We start from the raw sequence: 18,743 nt of genomic DNA, 5'->3' as shown, positions 1-18,743 counted from the left end.
GATGTTTGACCATTCTCCTATCAGTCATGGATTTGCTTCTCTCATTTCTTTGGTTGCATTACTATCACACATGACATTTTCAGCAGGGTTCAGGTCAGGGCCCACAATGCTAGCCATTTTTTCATATGTACTTGAAAGTGCCTCCCCTAAAAAAATTCCAATAAAGCTTTCTGATAAAGAGATTTCCAATCATTCTACTTTGTTTTGTTAATCACACAAGATTTTCTTTTTGAAGAATGTTTTATTTCATAAAAGGGTTTCTGACTGCCAATGTGATTTTTATAGCCACTGTTGTTGGAATGTCTTTATCCTAAACAAATTCACCAGTCAGGTTCAGTTAGTGTGAAACTGGAAGAAAAAGGATTTAAAAATTAATCTAAGAACCTAGCAGTATTAAAAGAGAATCCATGGTTAGATGTATTCATCCTTTTGCATTTCCCTTTTCTTAAATCAGAGTTTTAGTAGCAACACTTCAGATAAAGATCTGTAAAGACTTCTGAGAAAAAAAGAAAAAAAAATCTAACCACTATCAGCAGTCCCATTAAGCCATTCCTTTTAAAGTTCAGATAAAATCACTGAGCTCTCTATAAGTTTTATGATGCAGTTCTGGTTCGCTAAAGCTAATGTTAAGTTTATCAAATGTGTTATTTTTATGGGCTTATTACAGAATTTTCAGACACTCAGGTGTCGCTCTCTAAATGTGATTAAAGATCTTTAAAAGTCTCTGTTAACATTTGTCCGTCAATAATACTGTGCTCTGAAATTATGTTCGCTGGTTATAAGGTTCTGCACTCATTAACAAAAGGGAGCCAATAATTAATTCTATCACAAAGATGGAACTTTTTGTCTATCGCAAAGCTGAATTTGTTTAACTCATGACAAAATCACGACACCAAATAGCAGCAATGCAACTGCTTTTGGCACTCAAATGACTTGCTGATGTCAAATTTGGTGAGAAAAAACACGTTCGTCTCAGGACAGCTGGAAATCCAGTTACTTTAATTAACAGCCAAGCGAAGCTTTAAGATGGGATGTCAAAGCATAACTAGACCTATGAGATACAGTATATAACTTTTTGAAACTACACTCATAAAAAAGAAAATTGCAATCAGATGTTTACTTGACAGGACATTTGTTTATTTTTGCATAATTGCTGCAAGAAAGGCAATATTTTTGGATGGCATGACGCAAGTCAGAATAAACACTATAATTAGTGCTGAGAAAACTGCAGGAAGCCGGAGAGAAAAGGACTGGGAAGCAGCAGAGGATACATTTGAATCCTCTATGGTGTTATTAATGTCACCAGCTGAGCAACGTGTTGACCACGACCTGGTCCACTGCTGTCGGATGACAGCAGCATTTAAACTGACATCTGCTTTGGACGTGCTTTCTGTTGAAAATTTGACTAAAAACAGTAAATCATTAAAAGTAAAAAGTCTTTTCTAAGTTTTTTTTTTTTTTTTACCACACCAGACCAGACTGCCGTGCTGCCCGGTTTGGAAACTGTGACTGACTGAATCAATGCACCAAGGTTACTGGTGTTAATGATTGCTAATCATTTTGCCTTCATTATTTTCAAATGTCAGCCGTTAATTAAAAAGCTGTTTTCTATTTGACTGAGTTCTGAATGTATTTTCAGCTGAAGCTGATGACAAAGAGTTGCAGTCACTCATTTGTTAAACATCTTTTTAACTAAATAAAAATAATAAGATATTCTGTTTATTAGTGCTTTTTATGACAATCAATGACAATTTACAACACAACAAATCGTAATCACATAATAATTCATGTCGACTTTCATATGATAGAGAGCAACATCAAGTAGTATTTACTTGTGAAGGTTGGAATATGACTTTTTGTTCTTTCTAAAACTGCAATATTGAATAGTACAGTATGTTGTGGACAAATAAAATTAAGTATAAATAACTGCCTTTTCAGCTAGTTTGTGAATAGAATTCACCTTAGTGTAATTTGATCTCAGTATAAATACATTTGTTCTACAAAAACCGCATACAAGAAAACCTCATGTACAGTGGATGGATTTGTTGTCCATTCCTCAGTTTTGTGCTACGTTCTGCCATTCTATCAAACAAAATCCAAACATACATAGAAGAAGCTTGTTGTTGTAACAAGAAAGATTTTTGACAATTTCAAGGGATGTGAGTACTTTTGCAAGAAACTGTAATTGAGAAATATTCGGTGGTCATGGGTCAAAACAGTTACTATTGTTTGTTCCTGCTCTCATCAGCGCACCCTGTGGATCTGTACCAGACAGATAATGTAATTTTAAACACTGAGTTTAAGTTCCTAAACACTATTTAAATTTCCTGCTCTACAAGACAGTATGGATGTTGGACATGCCTTGTTCATCCTTTTTCAACATCTCCCCTCCCCCCCAACTCTGCTCCCGCCAGCCCACTCTGTGGAACATCTGCAATAACATGCTCACCCACACCGAACAGCCAACCCTCAAAATACATGAATCACCCAGAAGAGAGGGGGAAAGAGACATTTGTGTGTGTGTGTGCGTTTGTGGATGTGTGTGCCTCTTTATCTCTGTTTATGGGTCGTTCAGTGACATATGAGAAAATAATTTGGTTTTATGTGTGCACAGCTCTGCGTGCTTCTGAAAGAATGATTGCGCACACCCCTTGTGTGGCTGTGTGCGTGTGCGCTTCTGATGCAGAGCTGGAGGGCTGTGTGGGCAGAAGCATCCTGTGCTGGTGTAAATTGATTTCCAGAATCCAGACGTTAGGTGCTCTACGCAGGAAAAAGAGCTGTGTGCCTCAGCAGCCTTTTATGAAAGGCGGTGAAGTGCTTTATGCCTGTTTGTGTCTCCCCCTGTGTGTGTGAGAGATATGTGTGAAAAAGAGGAAGAAAATAAAAACTGAAAAAAAAGTATAAAGCAAAAGGTGCAATGACAGAAAAATGTGATGCATCCGAACATAAAAAAAAGACAAAAAAAACCCTGCAGCTTTCCAAGTTGTTGCAAAGTGATTTGTTTCCAGATGCAGTCCAGTAATCTATGGCAAACAGCTGGTAAGTGGTTTATTCATGACCACAAGTGTTACTGTGCATTTGTGTGTGAATCCTTTGTTTATTCATGAGAAGAGACAGAGAGGGATGAGCAGTGTCACAACAAGTGAGATAAACAGTGAGGTGGCGGGTTAGAAGAAGACAGACACCAACACAGTTGGGAATAGCTGTTATTCAAAAGTGACAATATGGTTTCCTTCTCTGCAGGTGGGAAAATTGAGTAAGTTTAGCACATTATGTAAAACATGTTTCACAGATACATCAGGCTTTTAAATCTGGACGTGATTTACTCCTGGTGATTAGTCTTGATTTTTAAAATTAGGCAGCCTAAAGCCTGAACTGCTGGCGTCTTGCTTAAATAGAGTGCAATCATGCAATAATAAGCAGCCTTAAATTTTTGTTGATTACATCTTTGTAACAATTTATGTACATTTTATTCTCTTATATTCTAATCAATATGCTTGAAAGTAAAGTTTAATAGGAGCCGTGGAGTTATGAAAAAATAAGACCCCCAGGACTGTTTATTTTCTGTTTATCTGTTTATTTTCAAGCAATATCTGGGAATTCAATAATATATGCAAACTATAATAACCAAGAAAAAGTCATTTTAACATTTTCTGTGCTGTATTATAAAACATAACTGCTGATTTGAAAGACCATGGCTATAAAATCAGAAAGCGACTACTGAGGCTTCATTTTTTTTAAAGATGTGTGCAAAGAGGAAATATTTGGTCTTTAAATAGCATGAAAGTTTGCAGCCACATGCGAAGCGGTCAAAATGAAAATTAGTACCACCAAATTAGTGACCATAATCTTGAGCCAAAACAAGGTAGAGTGTGTTATTCTGGTAGGGCCTAAGGGGAGCAGTTTCTTGGGGTCTTGTTCATGAATGAGGGGGAAAATTGAGTGAGAGACAGAACACACCGGATGGACCATGTTCCTTGGGACTCCCCAGGAGGAGCTAAAGCTCAAGTCACTCGGTGGGTGAAAGCATGGGCTTCTCTGCTGAGCTGCTGCCGCCGTGACTTGAACTTAAACGAACTCGGGATGTTTGCTGAGAATAGGGAAATGGACAGTTCTGAGCTGAATCAAAACCTGGATTTCATCTCATTGAGATGGTGTGGGGGGTTACTTGAACCGGGCTGTAGATGTTACCAACCTCTCAGAGATCTGAAAGTAAGGAGTGGCTGAAACTTCCCTAAGATGGATTTGAGAAACTGGTAGATGGCTACAAGAAGCAACTCACTGAAATGATTTCAGCCCAAATAACTAGCTATTAGGTCGCAAACCTTTTCCCTAAGATATAATACAAATTTTGATATATTTTGTTTAACAAGTAAAAGTATGCCTATTTCTTGAATTTACCTTTAATTTGTTTTGCATAACCGTTATGTGTAGCAAGGTTTTCAAAATGTTTTTCATGATTAATCGTCTGAATGCAAATGACCAATGCATTTTTGAGAAATGTCCTCTACAACATTAATGGCGCCGCCTCAGTTTTGCCTCAGTGACCCAGCTTGCCAATATCAAAAACAATTATAAGCAGATAATTGCATTTGTTCACAAAAATGTACAAATGAAACAACTGGAAGTAAAATGCAGTATCATTTAGAAAATAAAAATGGTGCAATGTACCGTTTTTAACTCCGTAAGGAAATAATTCCCCAGCTTGTTTTTATTTCCCCTCTGCTCATGGAGCTGTTCCACTGCTGTGGTGCTGAAATGCCACAACAGTGGCATTTCAAACATTGAAAATGACATATAAAGCATGACAGCATCTACAATGTGATTCCGTTCTACTATATTCATTAATATCAGTGCCGCAGAGTTTTATTTTAACTTTCGAAGAGTGGGATTAGGATGTAATTATTTGAGATAAAAAAAAAAGTGTATCTCATTCATCCATTTATGATTTTGCCGTTTCACATAAAGTGTCTGCGACTACAACTGGGGCAAAACTATGTTTTAAGTGAAGCTTCAGTGGATTTTTCTTTATTAAAGAAATGCTACACCTTGCAAGAAAGCAGAGCACCTGCAATATAACACATCACATCGTAATTAATTTGTCATTACTCCCTTATAGCTCATCTTCTCTAGGGTGACAGCAGCAGCAGCAGCAGCAGCGGGGTACATGGGCTGGGTTGGCAGCACTTGAGTGTAATTCCATGTGGGAGGAGGAGGATGGGTTTAAGTGCAGCTATCAGGTCTTTTCTTCTCACACGCTCCGCTGTGCGCACAGACTGAGGAGAAAATCAAAGAGCGGGTCCACCTCCCCATGCGATGTGCAGCAGGTCGGTGAGGGCGCAACAGTAATCTCAGATACTGTCCCCGCATTCAGATATTCACGCTGTTTGGCGAGTTAACAAAGTCCGCTACAGTTTTCTTTTTTGCGCTTTTTAATTTTCTTTTTCATTCACTCAATGCTCACTCCCCTCCATCCTCTCCAGCTTCAACATCTGTGAAGTGGCTGCCTCACCCGGTCGGACCGGAGGCCGTCTGGTCTCCGATCTGGTCTCAGGAGTCAGCAGGGGAGACTCGACGCGCTCCGTTGGGGCCAGGCTGTGCGCCTCTCGGATCACACCGGAGCCGGCGCGGGCTCTCGCCATGGAGATGATGGAGGGGGACGTTATGGACAAGCTGGGGGACATGTCATCGGTGTACGACTTTGACCCGATCACCGGCAACATTCCGGCCACGAAAGTGGAGATCACCGTCTCCTGCAGGTGAGTGGGCGCGAAGCTGCGTGCGTGAATGAAAAGTTCGGGAATCGGGACGGCGTGCCGGGAAAGTTCTGAGAGAGCCTCACCCTTCCTGTGAGATGTGCTTATTCCACGATGATACAACGATCCTGCCTAATGTTGCGAATGTAACTTCCGAAGTTGCTCGTTTTGATTTGTGCCTGCGTGGACGTGGGGGTGTTTCGGTGGACAGCAGTGGCCCTTCAATGGGCTTAACTCCTCACACTTGCTGTGGGTTTAGTGTGGCTCTCTGTCCAGGGCATTAGAGGTGAGGGGATGAGTTAGGAGAAGTTACCTGTCATTTCTGCCTGAAAATTTTATTGCTTATTTGCCAAAAGCTCTTTTTTTTATATCGCAGAAAGACTTTGGAAACAAAAACTAACTTTTGTTTGTCCCTGAAGAAGTGTTCTTTATTGTTTCTTTGAAAATGGGACCCAGCAAATGGTGCAAATTAGTGTCTGATTTATATTTAACCCTGAAATATGGCTTATTTGTTCTGGATGATATACGTTCTTGTTTTTTTTTCATATCCCTGCTTATGTACCTATTTACTTATCACTGCCATTTGACCTGTGGCCCCTTCTTCATGCCAAGTCCTGGTTAGAGAGCCATTCACCTAAACGAGAGCAGCCACTACACATCATGCATAGAAGACTTGAAGTGGGCTACTCAAATTAAGCTCTGATTAGGTCCTTAAAATCTTGGGTCAGCTCTTTTAAAATAATGCATTATTATTATTATTATTATTATTATTATTATTATTAGCTTTTAATGAAAAATCAATAGCCTCATTGCATCCTAAAGCCTCTCTCATGTGCAGGTTTGTACAGTAACTGGCTGTTTTCAGCACCAACCGACCTCTGAAAGCCTCAACCCTTCCCCTGCTGCATTCTTTAAAAAAAGGGACTTAAATTTTCAAAGCTTTGCATCACATTCACACTGTGCCCATGTCCCTGGCCTCAAGCTTGCTTCCTGTTCTGTAATTCTACAGTATTTCATTTTCAGAAATAATTTATGAAAAAAAAAAAAAAAAAAAAGAATGTCTGCCATCCTAATACGGACAGTCACTCCCCTTCCTAACAGAAAGCGTTTTTTATGTTAGGGCTGACAGTATTCCTCCCTTAAATACTCCAGCATGCATGCGCGCACGCACGCACACACGCACACACGCCTACACGCATGCACACATATGTTTCTGCTCTTTGATGCTGGGTTTTTGGTTGGTGAGCCATTGGAGCTGAGTGAGTTTGAGTTATAACAAGCTGTGAGTGCATTATTGATGGGCTCTCTGACCTTCAGAGAAGCTTGCTTCAACATCTCTCTGCTCAGAACTGAAAAAAGGAAAATACGGACCTTTTCAAGAAATTTGCTGAATGAACAACAATTATGTTGCAAATGGAAATCTTTAGTAAGCAGTTAGTTTAAATGGAGAACGGATGGGTAGCGAAATGCCATCTTGAGCACCTGATAGATTCTGACATAAGTTAGGGATTTGAACTTTCCCAGCATGCCAACTTAATCTGACTGGGCTCACATCATACACAAGCATGTGCAATTAGACATCATTCAGGTAAATGATGAGCTCCATCCTGAACTCCACCAGCATTTATGCAAATGATTTCTCTGAATATATCATCCGAATATATCCCCATGTTGATGTATGTTGGAAAGGTAGGAAACATAATGGAGTGTTGATCATTCCCTCATACAGAAAGACGATGAGTTTGAGTCAAAACCAGTAATTGGAAGAGGGTGGTTGGTGCTTTTCCATCCTGCTTCAGTGCCAGTGTTTTCTGTAGGAAAGCACCCATCTGATGTGCAGTAGATGTACAGTTTCAATGCTAATCATGTGAAAAAAAGAACACGTGGCTTTCAGTAATTAAGCTCACAGCTCCTGCTGTGATTGTGCTTGAAGTGCAGTGGCTTGCAAAAGTTTGGCCAAAAAAAACAACAAAAAAACCCCAAACATTTTTTAAGTTCATTTTTGACTGAGTTTATCTTTTCTGCTTGGGAGATCATTGTGCCTGTATTACATGGAGTCATCACTCCACATTGTCTAGTTTCAGAAAATCAGTCAGTGTTCCTGACTTACCATATCTGCAGGGAAGATAATTCCTGCTACATGCTCTACTCTATATCTGTCAAATCTAAGGTTATGTCAAAAACCTTAGGAAAAAATAGGGAAAAGACTCCTTTTAATATTTTTAATAAAAAAATAAAGGGCCAATACAACTTGAACTGAGTTCCAAATAATCTCATTCAGATGTAAAATTTTGCATTTGAGGTTTGACCAGTCAGAATATTCAAGGTTTTGACCTAGAAATGAACAAAAGCAGTCTGCAGCTTTTTAAATTACTGCCAGATTGGACAAAGTGAACAAAATACATCTTTAAAAATTATATGGACTGGCAAGCCAAAATATAACAAATTTAGATGTAAGTAAAACATAACTTATGTTACTTTTTTATATACAGTATATCTCAATTTAAAAAAAAATCTTTTTCAGAACTTTGCTATTTGTTTTCTTTATTTCAGCATTGAATTGAGTACTTTTATCCCTTTATGAATAAATATTGTTGGCATCAAGGTGGTGCAGCGAAAGCCCAAAGCAGAATTGACCCATGTGAGTTTGAGATTCTTTGTGGTGAAAATATTTTCTAACCATTGTGCGGGATTTATTTCTATTAAAGCTCCCAGTTTGCTAAATTCTTTGACTAAATCTTATGATGAGAAAACATTGCAGTTCGTCTTCTGATGTGTCCTCCATGAGGGTCATATATCTGTGCTGGTTATTCTGTTCAATGAAAATAAAGCATTCCTTTTATCAGACTTTGATCATTCTTTTGGTGATTGTTGAGGGTTTAGAGAGTCTGAATAATCAACTGGTGTCTTTAGCTCTTAAAAACAAAATGCATCCAAACAAATGCCTTAGTATGTGTTTGGATGTTTTTTTTTAATTCCCACAACTGCTAGTTCTGTAGCTGTTTCAGTTTTTTTTGGGAAGCAGAGCAGATAAACCCAGACATCCTTCTGTCACATTCAGACACCTATAATAACCTCGTTAATCCCCCAAATCCTTTGCCCAGATGTTCCATGAGTCAGATTTCTTTTCAGGAAAGAAGTGTCTGTGTTTGGTAGTGTTCGCACCTCCTTCAAGTGTGTGCTTTCTGCGATGCCCCCATCCATGATGATTGCTGTTCCCTGAGGGTAAATACCCCTTATTACAAGCTACAGCCGCGCTTTTGACAATGCACCATTATCGGGACCAGTGTCAAACGGAGAGGGGTGGGTGGGCTCTTGATCAGGCAAATAGGGAGAAAATTATATGGAATTAGTTGGTCACTCATTCAGTTTAAGAAGACAAGTCAAGCGTTGGGTCTTAAAATGACGAAAATAAGACTTTTAGAAATGAATACTGTACTTTTTTTTTGGCTCTGTAATGCATTTTCTACAATTTTCTACAAGCAGAAACTTTGAATATTCACTTTAAATGTTCATGTTTTAGGAATGTTCTCTCATTACAAACAAAAACCTTCAATATGTTTTAATGGGTATTTTTTTTTGATGAAGGAAAAGTATATACTACATACTGGTGAAGTTATATAAAAAACTCACGTGACATTTCTGGAATTTTAGCCAACAGTGGCGCTGCACTGAGCTGAGCAGAAATTAGGGTCAATGATCAACATATCTTAATTACCCTATTACTGACATTCATGGCCCTATTACTGTGATTATTCTGAGTACATACGCCTGTTACTTCCGACCAAGCTAAACACAGAAGCAGCCTTTTGGATAAGAGGCAAAACATCTTCAAGAAACTAGAGAAGTTCAGTTGCAATTATCTTATCTGGCCTTTATCTCCATTTACTGCTACAAGTCTGTCATTCTGCTTTTAAAATGGCTAAAACTCAGGGTGACTGCAGTGTGGGACCAATTTTTAGGTCATACCACAGATTTTTATTCAGATTTAGGTCTGGATATATTATTAATATCTTAATCATGGCTTTGATACATTTTTTTTCTATTGTGGCTCTGGTCTGCTCTTTTAGACTTGTTGTCCTGCTGGAAGGTGAGCCTTCACTCATACTCAAGCCTTATGCAGGCTTTTACAGATTTCCTTCCAGTTTTACCCTGTTACCAGCTCTCTCAATTCTCCTATTAGCTTTGATCAGCTTAATTATCCATGCTGAAAAATGAATCTTGACAAGATGATGCTGCCACCACCAAGCTTTGCCATGGGGATGGTTAGTCCAGAGTGATGTGCTGCTAGTCTAGTCTACATGGGAACACTATGTTCCCATGTAGACTAGACTAGACCTTTTTGGTTCCCATGACCAGAAAGTATATGAGTTGACTGGGCTTATGGCTTTTTTTTTTCCCTCACCAATATCTCATTTATTGTTGCTAGACTTCCATCAGCTTTAATAAAATGACGGATTATATGCACTATTTAGTTGACGTCTGAAGGTAGTCAGTTCAAAAAAAGGGAGGCCAAACATAAAAGCACAGAAAACTTTTCAGAATTGAATTTGTGTAAAAAATTGAAAACCACCATAATTTTCCGTCCACTTCAAAATTATGGAATACTTTGTGGTATATGACATAAAATCCCATTGAAGTACATTGGCTGTGATATGATGAAAGGGGGAAAATGTGCGAGGAATACGAATACTTTTACAAGCCACAATATTAGCAACAGGATGTTTAATTAAAACAAAGGTGGCTTTAAGCACACAAGGATTTGTTCCAGCAAGTGTAGACTTTTGAGCTCAGCTCACATTTTTCACACTGTTTTATGTAGCACTTTTATGAGTGTGTGTTTGTTTTGTGAAGAAGCTGGCCTCCAAGAGATGTGTCAGAGAAACAAAACGGAGAGTACAGGTTGGCAGTCCCAAAAAAAGGCACATTTCTTTTTTCTTGAGGATTCTCTTAAACTGGTATTTATAATCCCACAAGGCTTGACAGTCAGTGGTCTGGTTCCCAGTGCCACTGACTGTCCTGGTAAATGAGAAAACAAAACAAGGTGCAATGTGGACAGGAGAGCAGAGGTGTAAATCCTTCTGCCACAAAGCCACCGTTCTGCATTCAGCACCATTTGAAATCCCTGTAAACCCATTTACAGGCAAGTCAAAGTCTGCTTTACACTCTCTGCTCTGCTTTCTTAGCAGTCAATTCAGCAACACAAAGAATGACTTATGCATCCAGAGTGGCCTGTAGCCATTTAACAATCTCTCAAAGCCTTTTGAGGAGAGACAGGGTACCTTGTGTATTCCAAGGCAGGTCTTTCAATGGACGAAAAGCAGCTGCTTAAAATGATATCAAGAAGCACTGAGTTCAGCTAATATGACTCACTGCTGTTTCACAGTGTTTCGCAGATGAACCTATTCATAAAATTCTAATTTTAGGACTGTAGACAATGTATATGCAATAAGCTCCAATTTCTTCATCTTATTAGCATCCAGTTACATTTGAGTAACTGGATGGAAGAATTGCTGAGGAAATCTTTTAAAGTCACATTTTTCAAACTGTGGCGCACTAACCACTTGTTGGAGTCGGGCTGCCTTTACTCAGAACAAATTATGGCTTTAACTGTATGGAAGGTAAGAAATAAATCGAGCACTGAGAAGGCAGAACGATTGATAGTTTCAGCACATTCTGCACTAGTAGAACTATTTTTACAATATTACCAAAGTCACCCAGAATATCTTATACATTACATTAATTTTTAAATGTAAGGTTTTCTCGAGAGACAAACTTTGTTTCTCAGTGAGATTACATGCATAATGAACCTGAGATAACTTCTTGATAGATAGACAAAATGAAATCATACCAGAGGCAGATTAATGATTATTTTATTTATTCCTGTGTTTTCCCATGCTGGTCTTGCTCAGTCACTTCCTCTGCATTTCTTTATGTTTACTTGGTCATTTCTAGCCATGCTTCCTCAGTACCGCAGTTTATCCTCCTACAATGTTGTAGCAAATTCTGTTAATTACACTCATAGGTAACGTCTAGTAATCACCCTCCCCATTGTAAATACTATTTTTGTTCAGTCATTCCCTTGTCAGATCTTTCTGTTCACCTGTTCCTCTTCATGCTTGTCAGTGTGCTCATGACAAGCATGAAAACACTCCATTTTTTCAGCTATAAATCGAGTAGGTCTGCTTCTTCTCACAATATGACCAATTCATATTTATCAAACACCAATGATGATGCACACAACATTATTATTTTTCTCTGCATGCACTCCACGGCAATTAGCAATTTTCAAAGTTCATTAAATTATGTCACGGACAAATGACAGCCTGGACACAGAACACCATTCAGATTGGTTTTGTGAGCAGAGAGGAAACTGCAAGACAGTTTATTCAGTGTGAATTGGGGTTCAGGGTGAAGTATTTTTAAAGGCTTTTATTGCGAATGTTTGTAAAATGTTGCATCTTAGTTCTATGAAAATTGAAAGAACTTTTTCCTTCATAGCTCTGGTCTGAGCTGGAAGGAAGTTTGCCTTCAAAACTGTTATTATTATTATTACACATTCAGATAAGCACATCAAACTAAAAACTAGATTTAGGCCTCTGGGGGGAACCATCTGTTGCAGAAGGCTTAATTCCTGTTGCTTTCAGTGGTCCTAATGACTCTGACCAGCTGCATGTCAACAACCATCACCAGAGCTCAGAATCAATGTAATGTCTCCCCTGAAGGTCTGTTCAAGGAAAAAGTTTCTAAACACACAAAGTACCAGAAGCCTTTTGTGCAGCTCTGTGGGATTAATGGGGAAAATGGAAGTTATGGAGCCTGTGAGGTGTAACGCTTAACGAGCGCTGAGTCAAAAGTCGCATTGACTGAATGCAGAGGAGAGAACCAATTAAACTAATAACGGATTGTCCTTTTCCTAATCGTGACATGTAATCCATGTTCTTTATTAAGGTGAAGATAGCTCTTGAATCTTAATATAATTTGTGGCTTCTTGTATCACAATGGCTCATTCTTTGAGCAACTTAAATGTAGGAATGTGGGTTTCTGCAGCTTTTCTCCTTAAACCATTCAGTTCAAGTGTTGCTATAATTACATTTCCCTTTTCCAAATGGCGGATGACCCGCATTTGCATAAATATTTGAGTTTATGAGAACCAGGTTTTCCAACTCATAAAGCCTCCTTCGAGAATCTTAAATAGATTTAAAAGCATATTTTGGAGTTTAGGACCTCCAAAGGGGGGATCCCCCTCACTTCACATCATAGCTCTGATGATAGCTCTTTCACATCGAATGTCTTTTTGCTTTGGCTTCTCTGGTGCAAATACATACCCCTCCAAAGAAACTAATTAGCTACACGAATAATATATATGAAAAAAGACGAGTTCAGCTTTGCAAATCACAACATAATTATCCTGCAACACACCACCACCATCATCACCACCCCCTAAAGCCAGATTAAGCTCTTTCCCCCTGCACAGCTCTCTCATAACCTCGGTTTATTTTTTGGCACAATAAGATGGGCACTCTGCCCAGTGTCACACAGTCCAACTTCTCTGGGGTGTGAGATAGAGGTGCGGAAGGAGAAAGAATAGGGCGAAGGCAGATGAGCGAACTAGAGAGTGAGACGAGATATTGATGGTGGCTACACCCCAAATTGCACAACACCATGGGAACAGGGAAGGCAGTTCATTATGGTCAGCAAAAAGGAAAGAATTATAAATTAAACTCATGAAAAATTTAAGTAAAATTGCAGGAAAAAGTCACCAATTAATTGATAAAACAACACATCCTGGGTAGACACTGAAGGATTTGTCAGCAAACAGGAAAACCAATTAGAAATGTTTTATCTCTAACTTTGAACTTAGAGTGTCCTTTTCTAGAACCCACACTGGGAGGGGATTTCCGCAGAATACTTTTGATATTTTCCTGCAACATTACGGTTTAAAAGAGCTCATTATGTGTTTTCCAGACATGTAGTGCCATGTTATAGCACAATCAAGTAACAATGTTGCTTTTAGTTGTTATAAAAGTGCTGTATATATCAAATATAACTTAAAAAAAGTTACTTCCTGATTTCCTGATTGGGCTTCTGACTCTTTAAAAACTCCTTCTCTTTCTAAAACTCCACCTTCAGGAAGTCATCAGGAAGGAGATATTAACTCCTTCAGGAAGTTAATATCTTCTATTAACCTTTCAGCAACGTTTTATTGCTCTGAGAAGTTGCACGTGTTGCTGTTGGCGAGTCTGACGGAGCTGAGAGTTGGTGGTTTGGGAGAGGGCTGCTCTGTGAGGTGGAAGCTCTGAAGCTCCGAAACTCCAGCTCCGAGGAGGAACTGCGCCTTGAAGGCAGTGCTAGGTGCTGAAAAGTTGCAATAGGAAATTAAAGGATTTCTCAAACATACATGTACGAATCAAGGCAACTCTCCAGGTACGTTTTTAAGTAGGGAATAACAAAAAAGTCAATTTTACATGATACTGCCCCTCTAAAGAGTCAGCCTGAACTTCAGCTGTAACTGTTATTTTGACATTGCTTGAAAGTAATGTCAAAATTGCTTTCAAGCAAGATTTGCTTTTAAGAAAGATGAGAAATATATAAGCGTCACCCTTTTAGGTAAACTCTAGTAAAATAAAATAAAATAAAATAAAAAACAGACACAAAACCTGTCCAGAGGAATCTTGTAAGCTCAAACCACCTGGCTGCCTGAGGTCTTTTGCAACCACAGGGAATAAAGCTCTGTAAACTCCAACTTTTCCCCACTTCCAGACACAGCTTTCTTTGCTGAAACTCACTCAGTTCAGCTGAGGGTATCACAAGCCTTTGACTTGTGCATGCAATATTTTCTGTTCATTTGTGTAGCACACCCACACATTTATTTTCTTTTTCTCATATCCTTGTAGTGCTTCAGCTGCTGTAAAAGCTATGATGAACATGAAAAGCCTACAATGGCAATGCGCTCGCCTCTCTGACTCCAAACTTGACTTTTTGGGGGCAAACACAACTCACAGTCTCAGAGTTTCACCTCTTCTGTGTTTCATATTTCATGGTTAACTCGGCTGGTCTGGTTCCTCAACAGCCGACAAATGCGCTTCCTTTGGGAGTTGAATTAAAACACAGTAAGCCAGAATCTTTGCATGTTAAGAGGGTGTCGGAGTTGTTGTTTTTGTTGTTTTGGGCTTTTTCCTTCCTGCCTAAGAGACAACATTGATCTACAGCAGGAATATTGTGTTTACATACAAGAGACAATTGTATGTATACACTGAGAAACTTTTCTTTTAACCCAGCTGAACAAATTTTGGAACATTTTCCACTATTCGCCAACAAAGCGATTGAGCGTGTTATAGATGGCACAAACAATTTGCTAACATTTGCTATCTATCACAGTTCAGTGCATTCTTTTTTTTCCCCTTTTGCTTTTATAAATTTCCTTTTCAACTGCTGTCTGTACTCTAATTGACAGACTGTGACTAATGCTTTCACTAAATCAATAAAATGGACTGTGGGCATGTTGGAAAGATAAAGCAAGCTCTTTTCAAGAGCTCTGCATCTGCAATTTCAAAAGCCATGGCTGCCTTCACTTGTGTCATTATGTTAACGATGAATAAAATATCCCAATCATTGACCTGGAAATCACGCGCTTGGTTTGATTAAAAATACATAAAAATAAATTGATTTTCACCTGTCATCTCATCCTAAACCGTTCCCTACCAACCCGGACAGAACCGCTGCTCTGCGTGTCAGAGCTCTCAAAGCAGCAGCTATAATCAGCTCTGTCAGCTGAGATATAGACGTCTAATTCCTGCAGCCATCAAATTCTTCCACCCTGCTTGCTTGTATCATGCTTGTATCTGCAGCCCTTGTCCCTGAGTGAGAGAATCTCTTCGAATGCAAACAAGGCCGCTCACCAGCGGATGACACCCCTGAACATAAGTGATGTCAATTTCAGTGGAAGGAGGCTAACACTCTTTGGAAGTGTTAATGATGGTTCACTGTCATGCTGGCTTTAGTGGTTGAGAGACTGAGACAAGGCTTTGATCTGTGCTCTCGGGCTGACAGGGCTCGGTGGGGTATCTGGTGAGAACAGAGAAGTCATGGGCGGACAAAGTCAGATTTATCTGGGAAGGGCTGGAGCATAGCCGAAACACCATCTGTCCAGAGGACCTAAGGAAAATTTGACCAGAAAGCTTGTAAACATGAGGACAACTGTAGCCAAAAATTCAATTTGGGCGGGGAGGAGGGGGACCCTGCAACTTCTACTGTACTTTGTGTTCAAAATGACAGAAAACAAGGAAAATATTTCCTGTGAATTTTTTTATTTTTTATTTGAAATCAGTATATTTAAATTATGGACTGTTCAAACATAACCCAACATGAGTTGTTGGGTTGTGAGAGAGAACACAAGCAGATTGTGTTCTCTCTCACAACCTGATTTTCTGTCTGACAACTGTCAAACAAATGCCACTAGAGTCAACAAAGTCTTTTAAAAGAGAATATTGTAGCTTTGATTAGTCGATTAAATATGGGCCTGATAACAACGGCCCAGAAAACACATAATTATTCAGTTAAGGTTATTAGACTCATTAAAAAAAAAGAAAAAGCCTTCAGTTTATCACCAGTTTAAAACTCTGAAGTAGAGGGCACCTGTAGTGTCTAATAATCCGACAGGCATGGTATTCTTATGTTGCTTCTACATGTATGATCTTTTGTCTGCCATGTTCTCACAGTTCCCTTTCTCTATTGAATATCGGCTAAATCATCTAAAATAATTCAAAAGTGGTCAAGCTATTTTCAATGCTGGTCGAAGAGTTTTGTCAACCAGCTCAACAGGAAACTAGTCAACAACACAACAGGTTAATCAAAGAACTACTTCCTGTTCTTGGTTGCCTTGAGCTCACATTTTGTTTTCTTTCACAACTGTTTACATGTTTGGCTCATAAAAAGTAATATAACCGTCATCAACAACAAACTTGAACATAACTAAAGAGTAAAAGTTGAAAAAATACAAAAATTGCCCTTTAAACATATACTGTATGTTCTACTAATAACATCTTACTCTTACTTTGCCTGATAAAGTGCTGACAGCAACTGGACAGTGAATCGTTGGATTGACTTCTTTTCGATGGGAAATATTGGGGCACTTTAATATCTTGTGGCTCTTTTTACACTTCATTCATTCATTCATTCCAGCCCTGAGCTGCAGCCAATAATGCTGTTAACAGGAAACTCTGCTGCTGCATGCTATTGCATGTCGTTTTAGATATTTTAATTTTCACACATTCACAGGTTTGCCCTCAGCTACCTCACTGTGTATGACCTAAAAATGATCATACAGCAAAAACTTCATCTTTGTGTAAAAAGAAGAAAAAAAGCATTGTACATAATAATCAGATTATGAAGGAAGTAATAAAACAGAAATAACTCATGATCTTGACATTTAGCAAGTAGAAATCATTTTCGTAATGTCACGTTTCAAGTGTGTGTGCTTTTGTAAAAGTGATATTTTCTGTTTTCCATAAAATGAACATGATTTTACCAACGTAACTATTGGGCGGATTTGTGTTTATGTCAACAGTATTTTATGATTCTCATTTTTCTGGCTTATTACATTTGTTTTTTCTGTTGTGGCTCTTGACAAGTCACAAATTAGACAAGGCTAAAAGGCTGCATGGAGACAAACAGTGGTCATTAAAAGGAAAAGAAAGCATGTAGGGAAGAATACAGGTGAAGGTGTAATTACATGAAGGCCAAATCCAACAGCTTGTAGCAATAAACTGGTGCGTATGCAAAATGTGCTGATAGGGTACACTCCATATCACCATGATGAACTGAACCTCTGTCATTAACCCTGTTGTTGTCATGAAATATCCAAAACAGAGCTTTTCAGTGCTTTTTTTTTTCCTGTTGGAAAATGGTAACATGAGTGCTTGTTTACGAAAGCAAAGAACAGGGTCACAGAATGAGTCATAAATGCAGATCAAAAAATATAAACCCTCTGAGCTGCAGACCTGATGTCCCCTCAACATTCCAGTCCAATAAATCACATTGGCAACATGTGATATGCACCAATAGTTCTTAGCAGAAGTATCTTAGAAGTTTTAAAAATCATACTGTATATACCTACCAGGGAGGGGGGGAATGTAAAAATGAACCATGGGAAATGGACTGCGGCAAACCTCTGTGCTGTCAAGATCCTGATAAAAAAGACAGTTGCATGAAGAGTCATTCACTTGTGTGAATTGCACCCTTTGTGCTGTGCCAGAAGCATCTGTTGACGATGTATGAGATGGAGTAATGGAAGCTTAATAGCTCTGTCAGAGCTTTTGAGGAAGGTGAGTCACAGCTGTGGACAGCTTCCGCTCCTGTGCAATCAGACAAATAGAGATTCTTTTTTTTTTTCCCTCGGACCAAATCAGGGCGAGTGGTGCATTTTAATTCACTACAATGAACTAATTTGTTTTGAGTCACTTACTGTCAAAAGTGAACCTTCCACCAAATTTCACTATGCATGCTGCAGTAAGTCTTACAGCCAGCACTTGTTCTGAAGCTTTCCAGTAATAGAATCCACTTATCAAAACAAATTTCCTGAACAACCATGTTGAATTTAATCTGCGGCAAAGAAAAATTAGAAATAATATGGATCATGTTTCAGCTAATTAGTTCAGCATGCTTCTGGTTGGTAGGAGCAGATTTTGATCTCTTGATTTTCCTATTGGCAACCAGCCAGCAAGGATAAACCAAGAGTCTGAAGTCCTAAAGGTATTTTTCTGATATTTTATTGCAAACATGCTATCTTCAATCCAGTTTAGCCAGATTGTATTTAATCCCTTATGGTAAAAGCATGAAGGCACAAACAAACAAGTCCAGTGTTTCTAGATCTCTTGAAAGTTTCCAGTTTATGTCGCATGCAAACCACAAATGACAAAGTATTTAATTCGGGATTTATCTGTTATATTATTACAATGTAGTGCATAATTCTAAAGTGGAAGTGAA

At 38.8% G+C, this 18,743-nt stretch overlaps 1 protein-coding gene across 3 annotated transcripts in view; it reads left to right on the top strand.

The window, feature by feature from the left end:
• Positions 1–5,153: 5,153 nt before the first annotated feature.
• The window catches only part of cpne5b (copine Vb), a 119,852-nt gene continuing 106,262 nt past the window's right edge, over positions 5,154–18,743 (top strand). Inside the window, exons 1-2 of one of the 3 annotated variants that reach the window (XM_032549563.1) lie at positions 5,154–5,327; positions 5,484–5,759. In XM_032549563.1, the coding sequence (XP_032405454.1) occupies positions 5,317–5,327; positions 5,484–5,759 (287 nt within the window). In that variant the 5' untranslated portion in view covers positions 5,154–5,316. The remainder of the gene's footprint in view (positions 5,328–5,483; positions 5,760–18,743) is intronic. The other 2 variants (XM_032549559.1, XM_032549560.1) reach the window with 2 other exon arrangements.

The sequence above is a fragment of the Xiphophorus hellerii genome, chromosome 20, assembly GCF_003331165.1.
Source record: "Xiphophorus hellerii strain 12219 chromosome 20, Xiphophorus_hellerii-4.1, whole genome shotgun sequence".
Lineage (NCBI taxonomy): Eukaryota > Metazoa > Chordata > Actinopteri > Cyprinodontiformes > Poeciliidae > Xiphophorus > Xiphophorus hellerii.
Note: the sequence above shows the minus strand (reverse complement) of the source record. Positions and strands in the feature narration are given on the sequence as shown.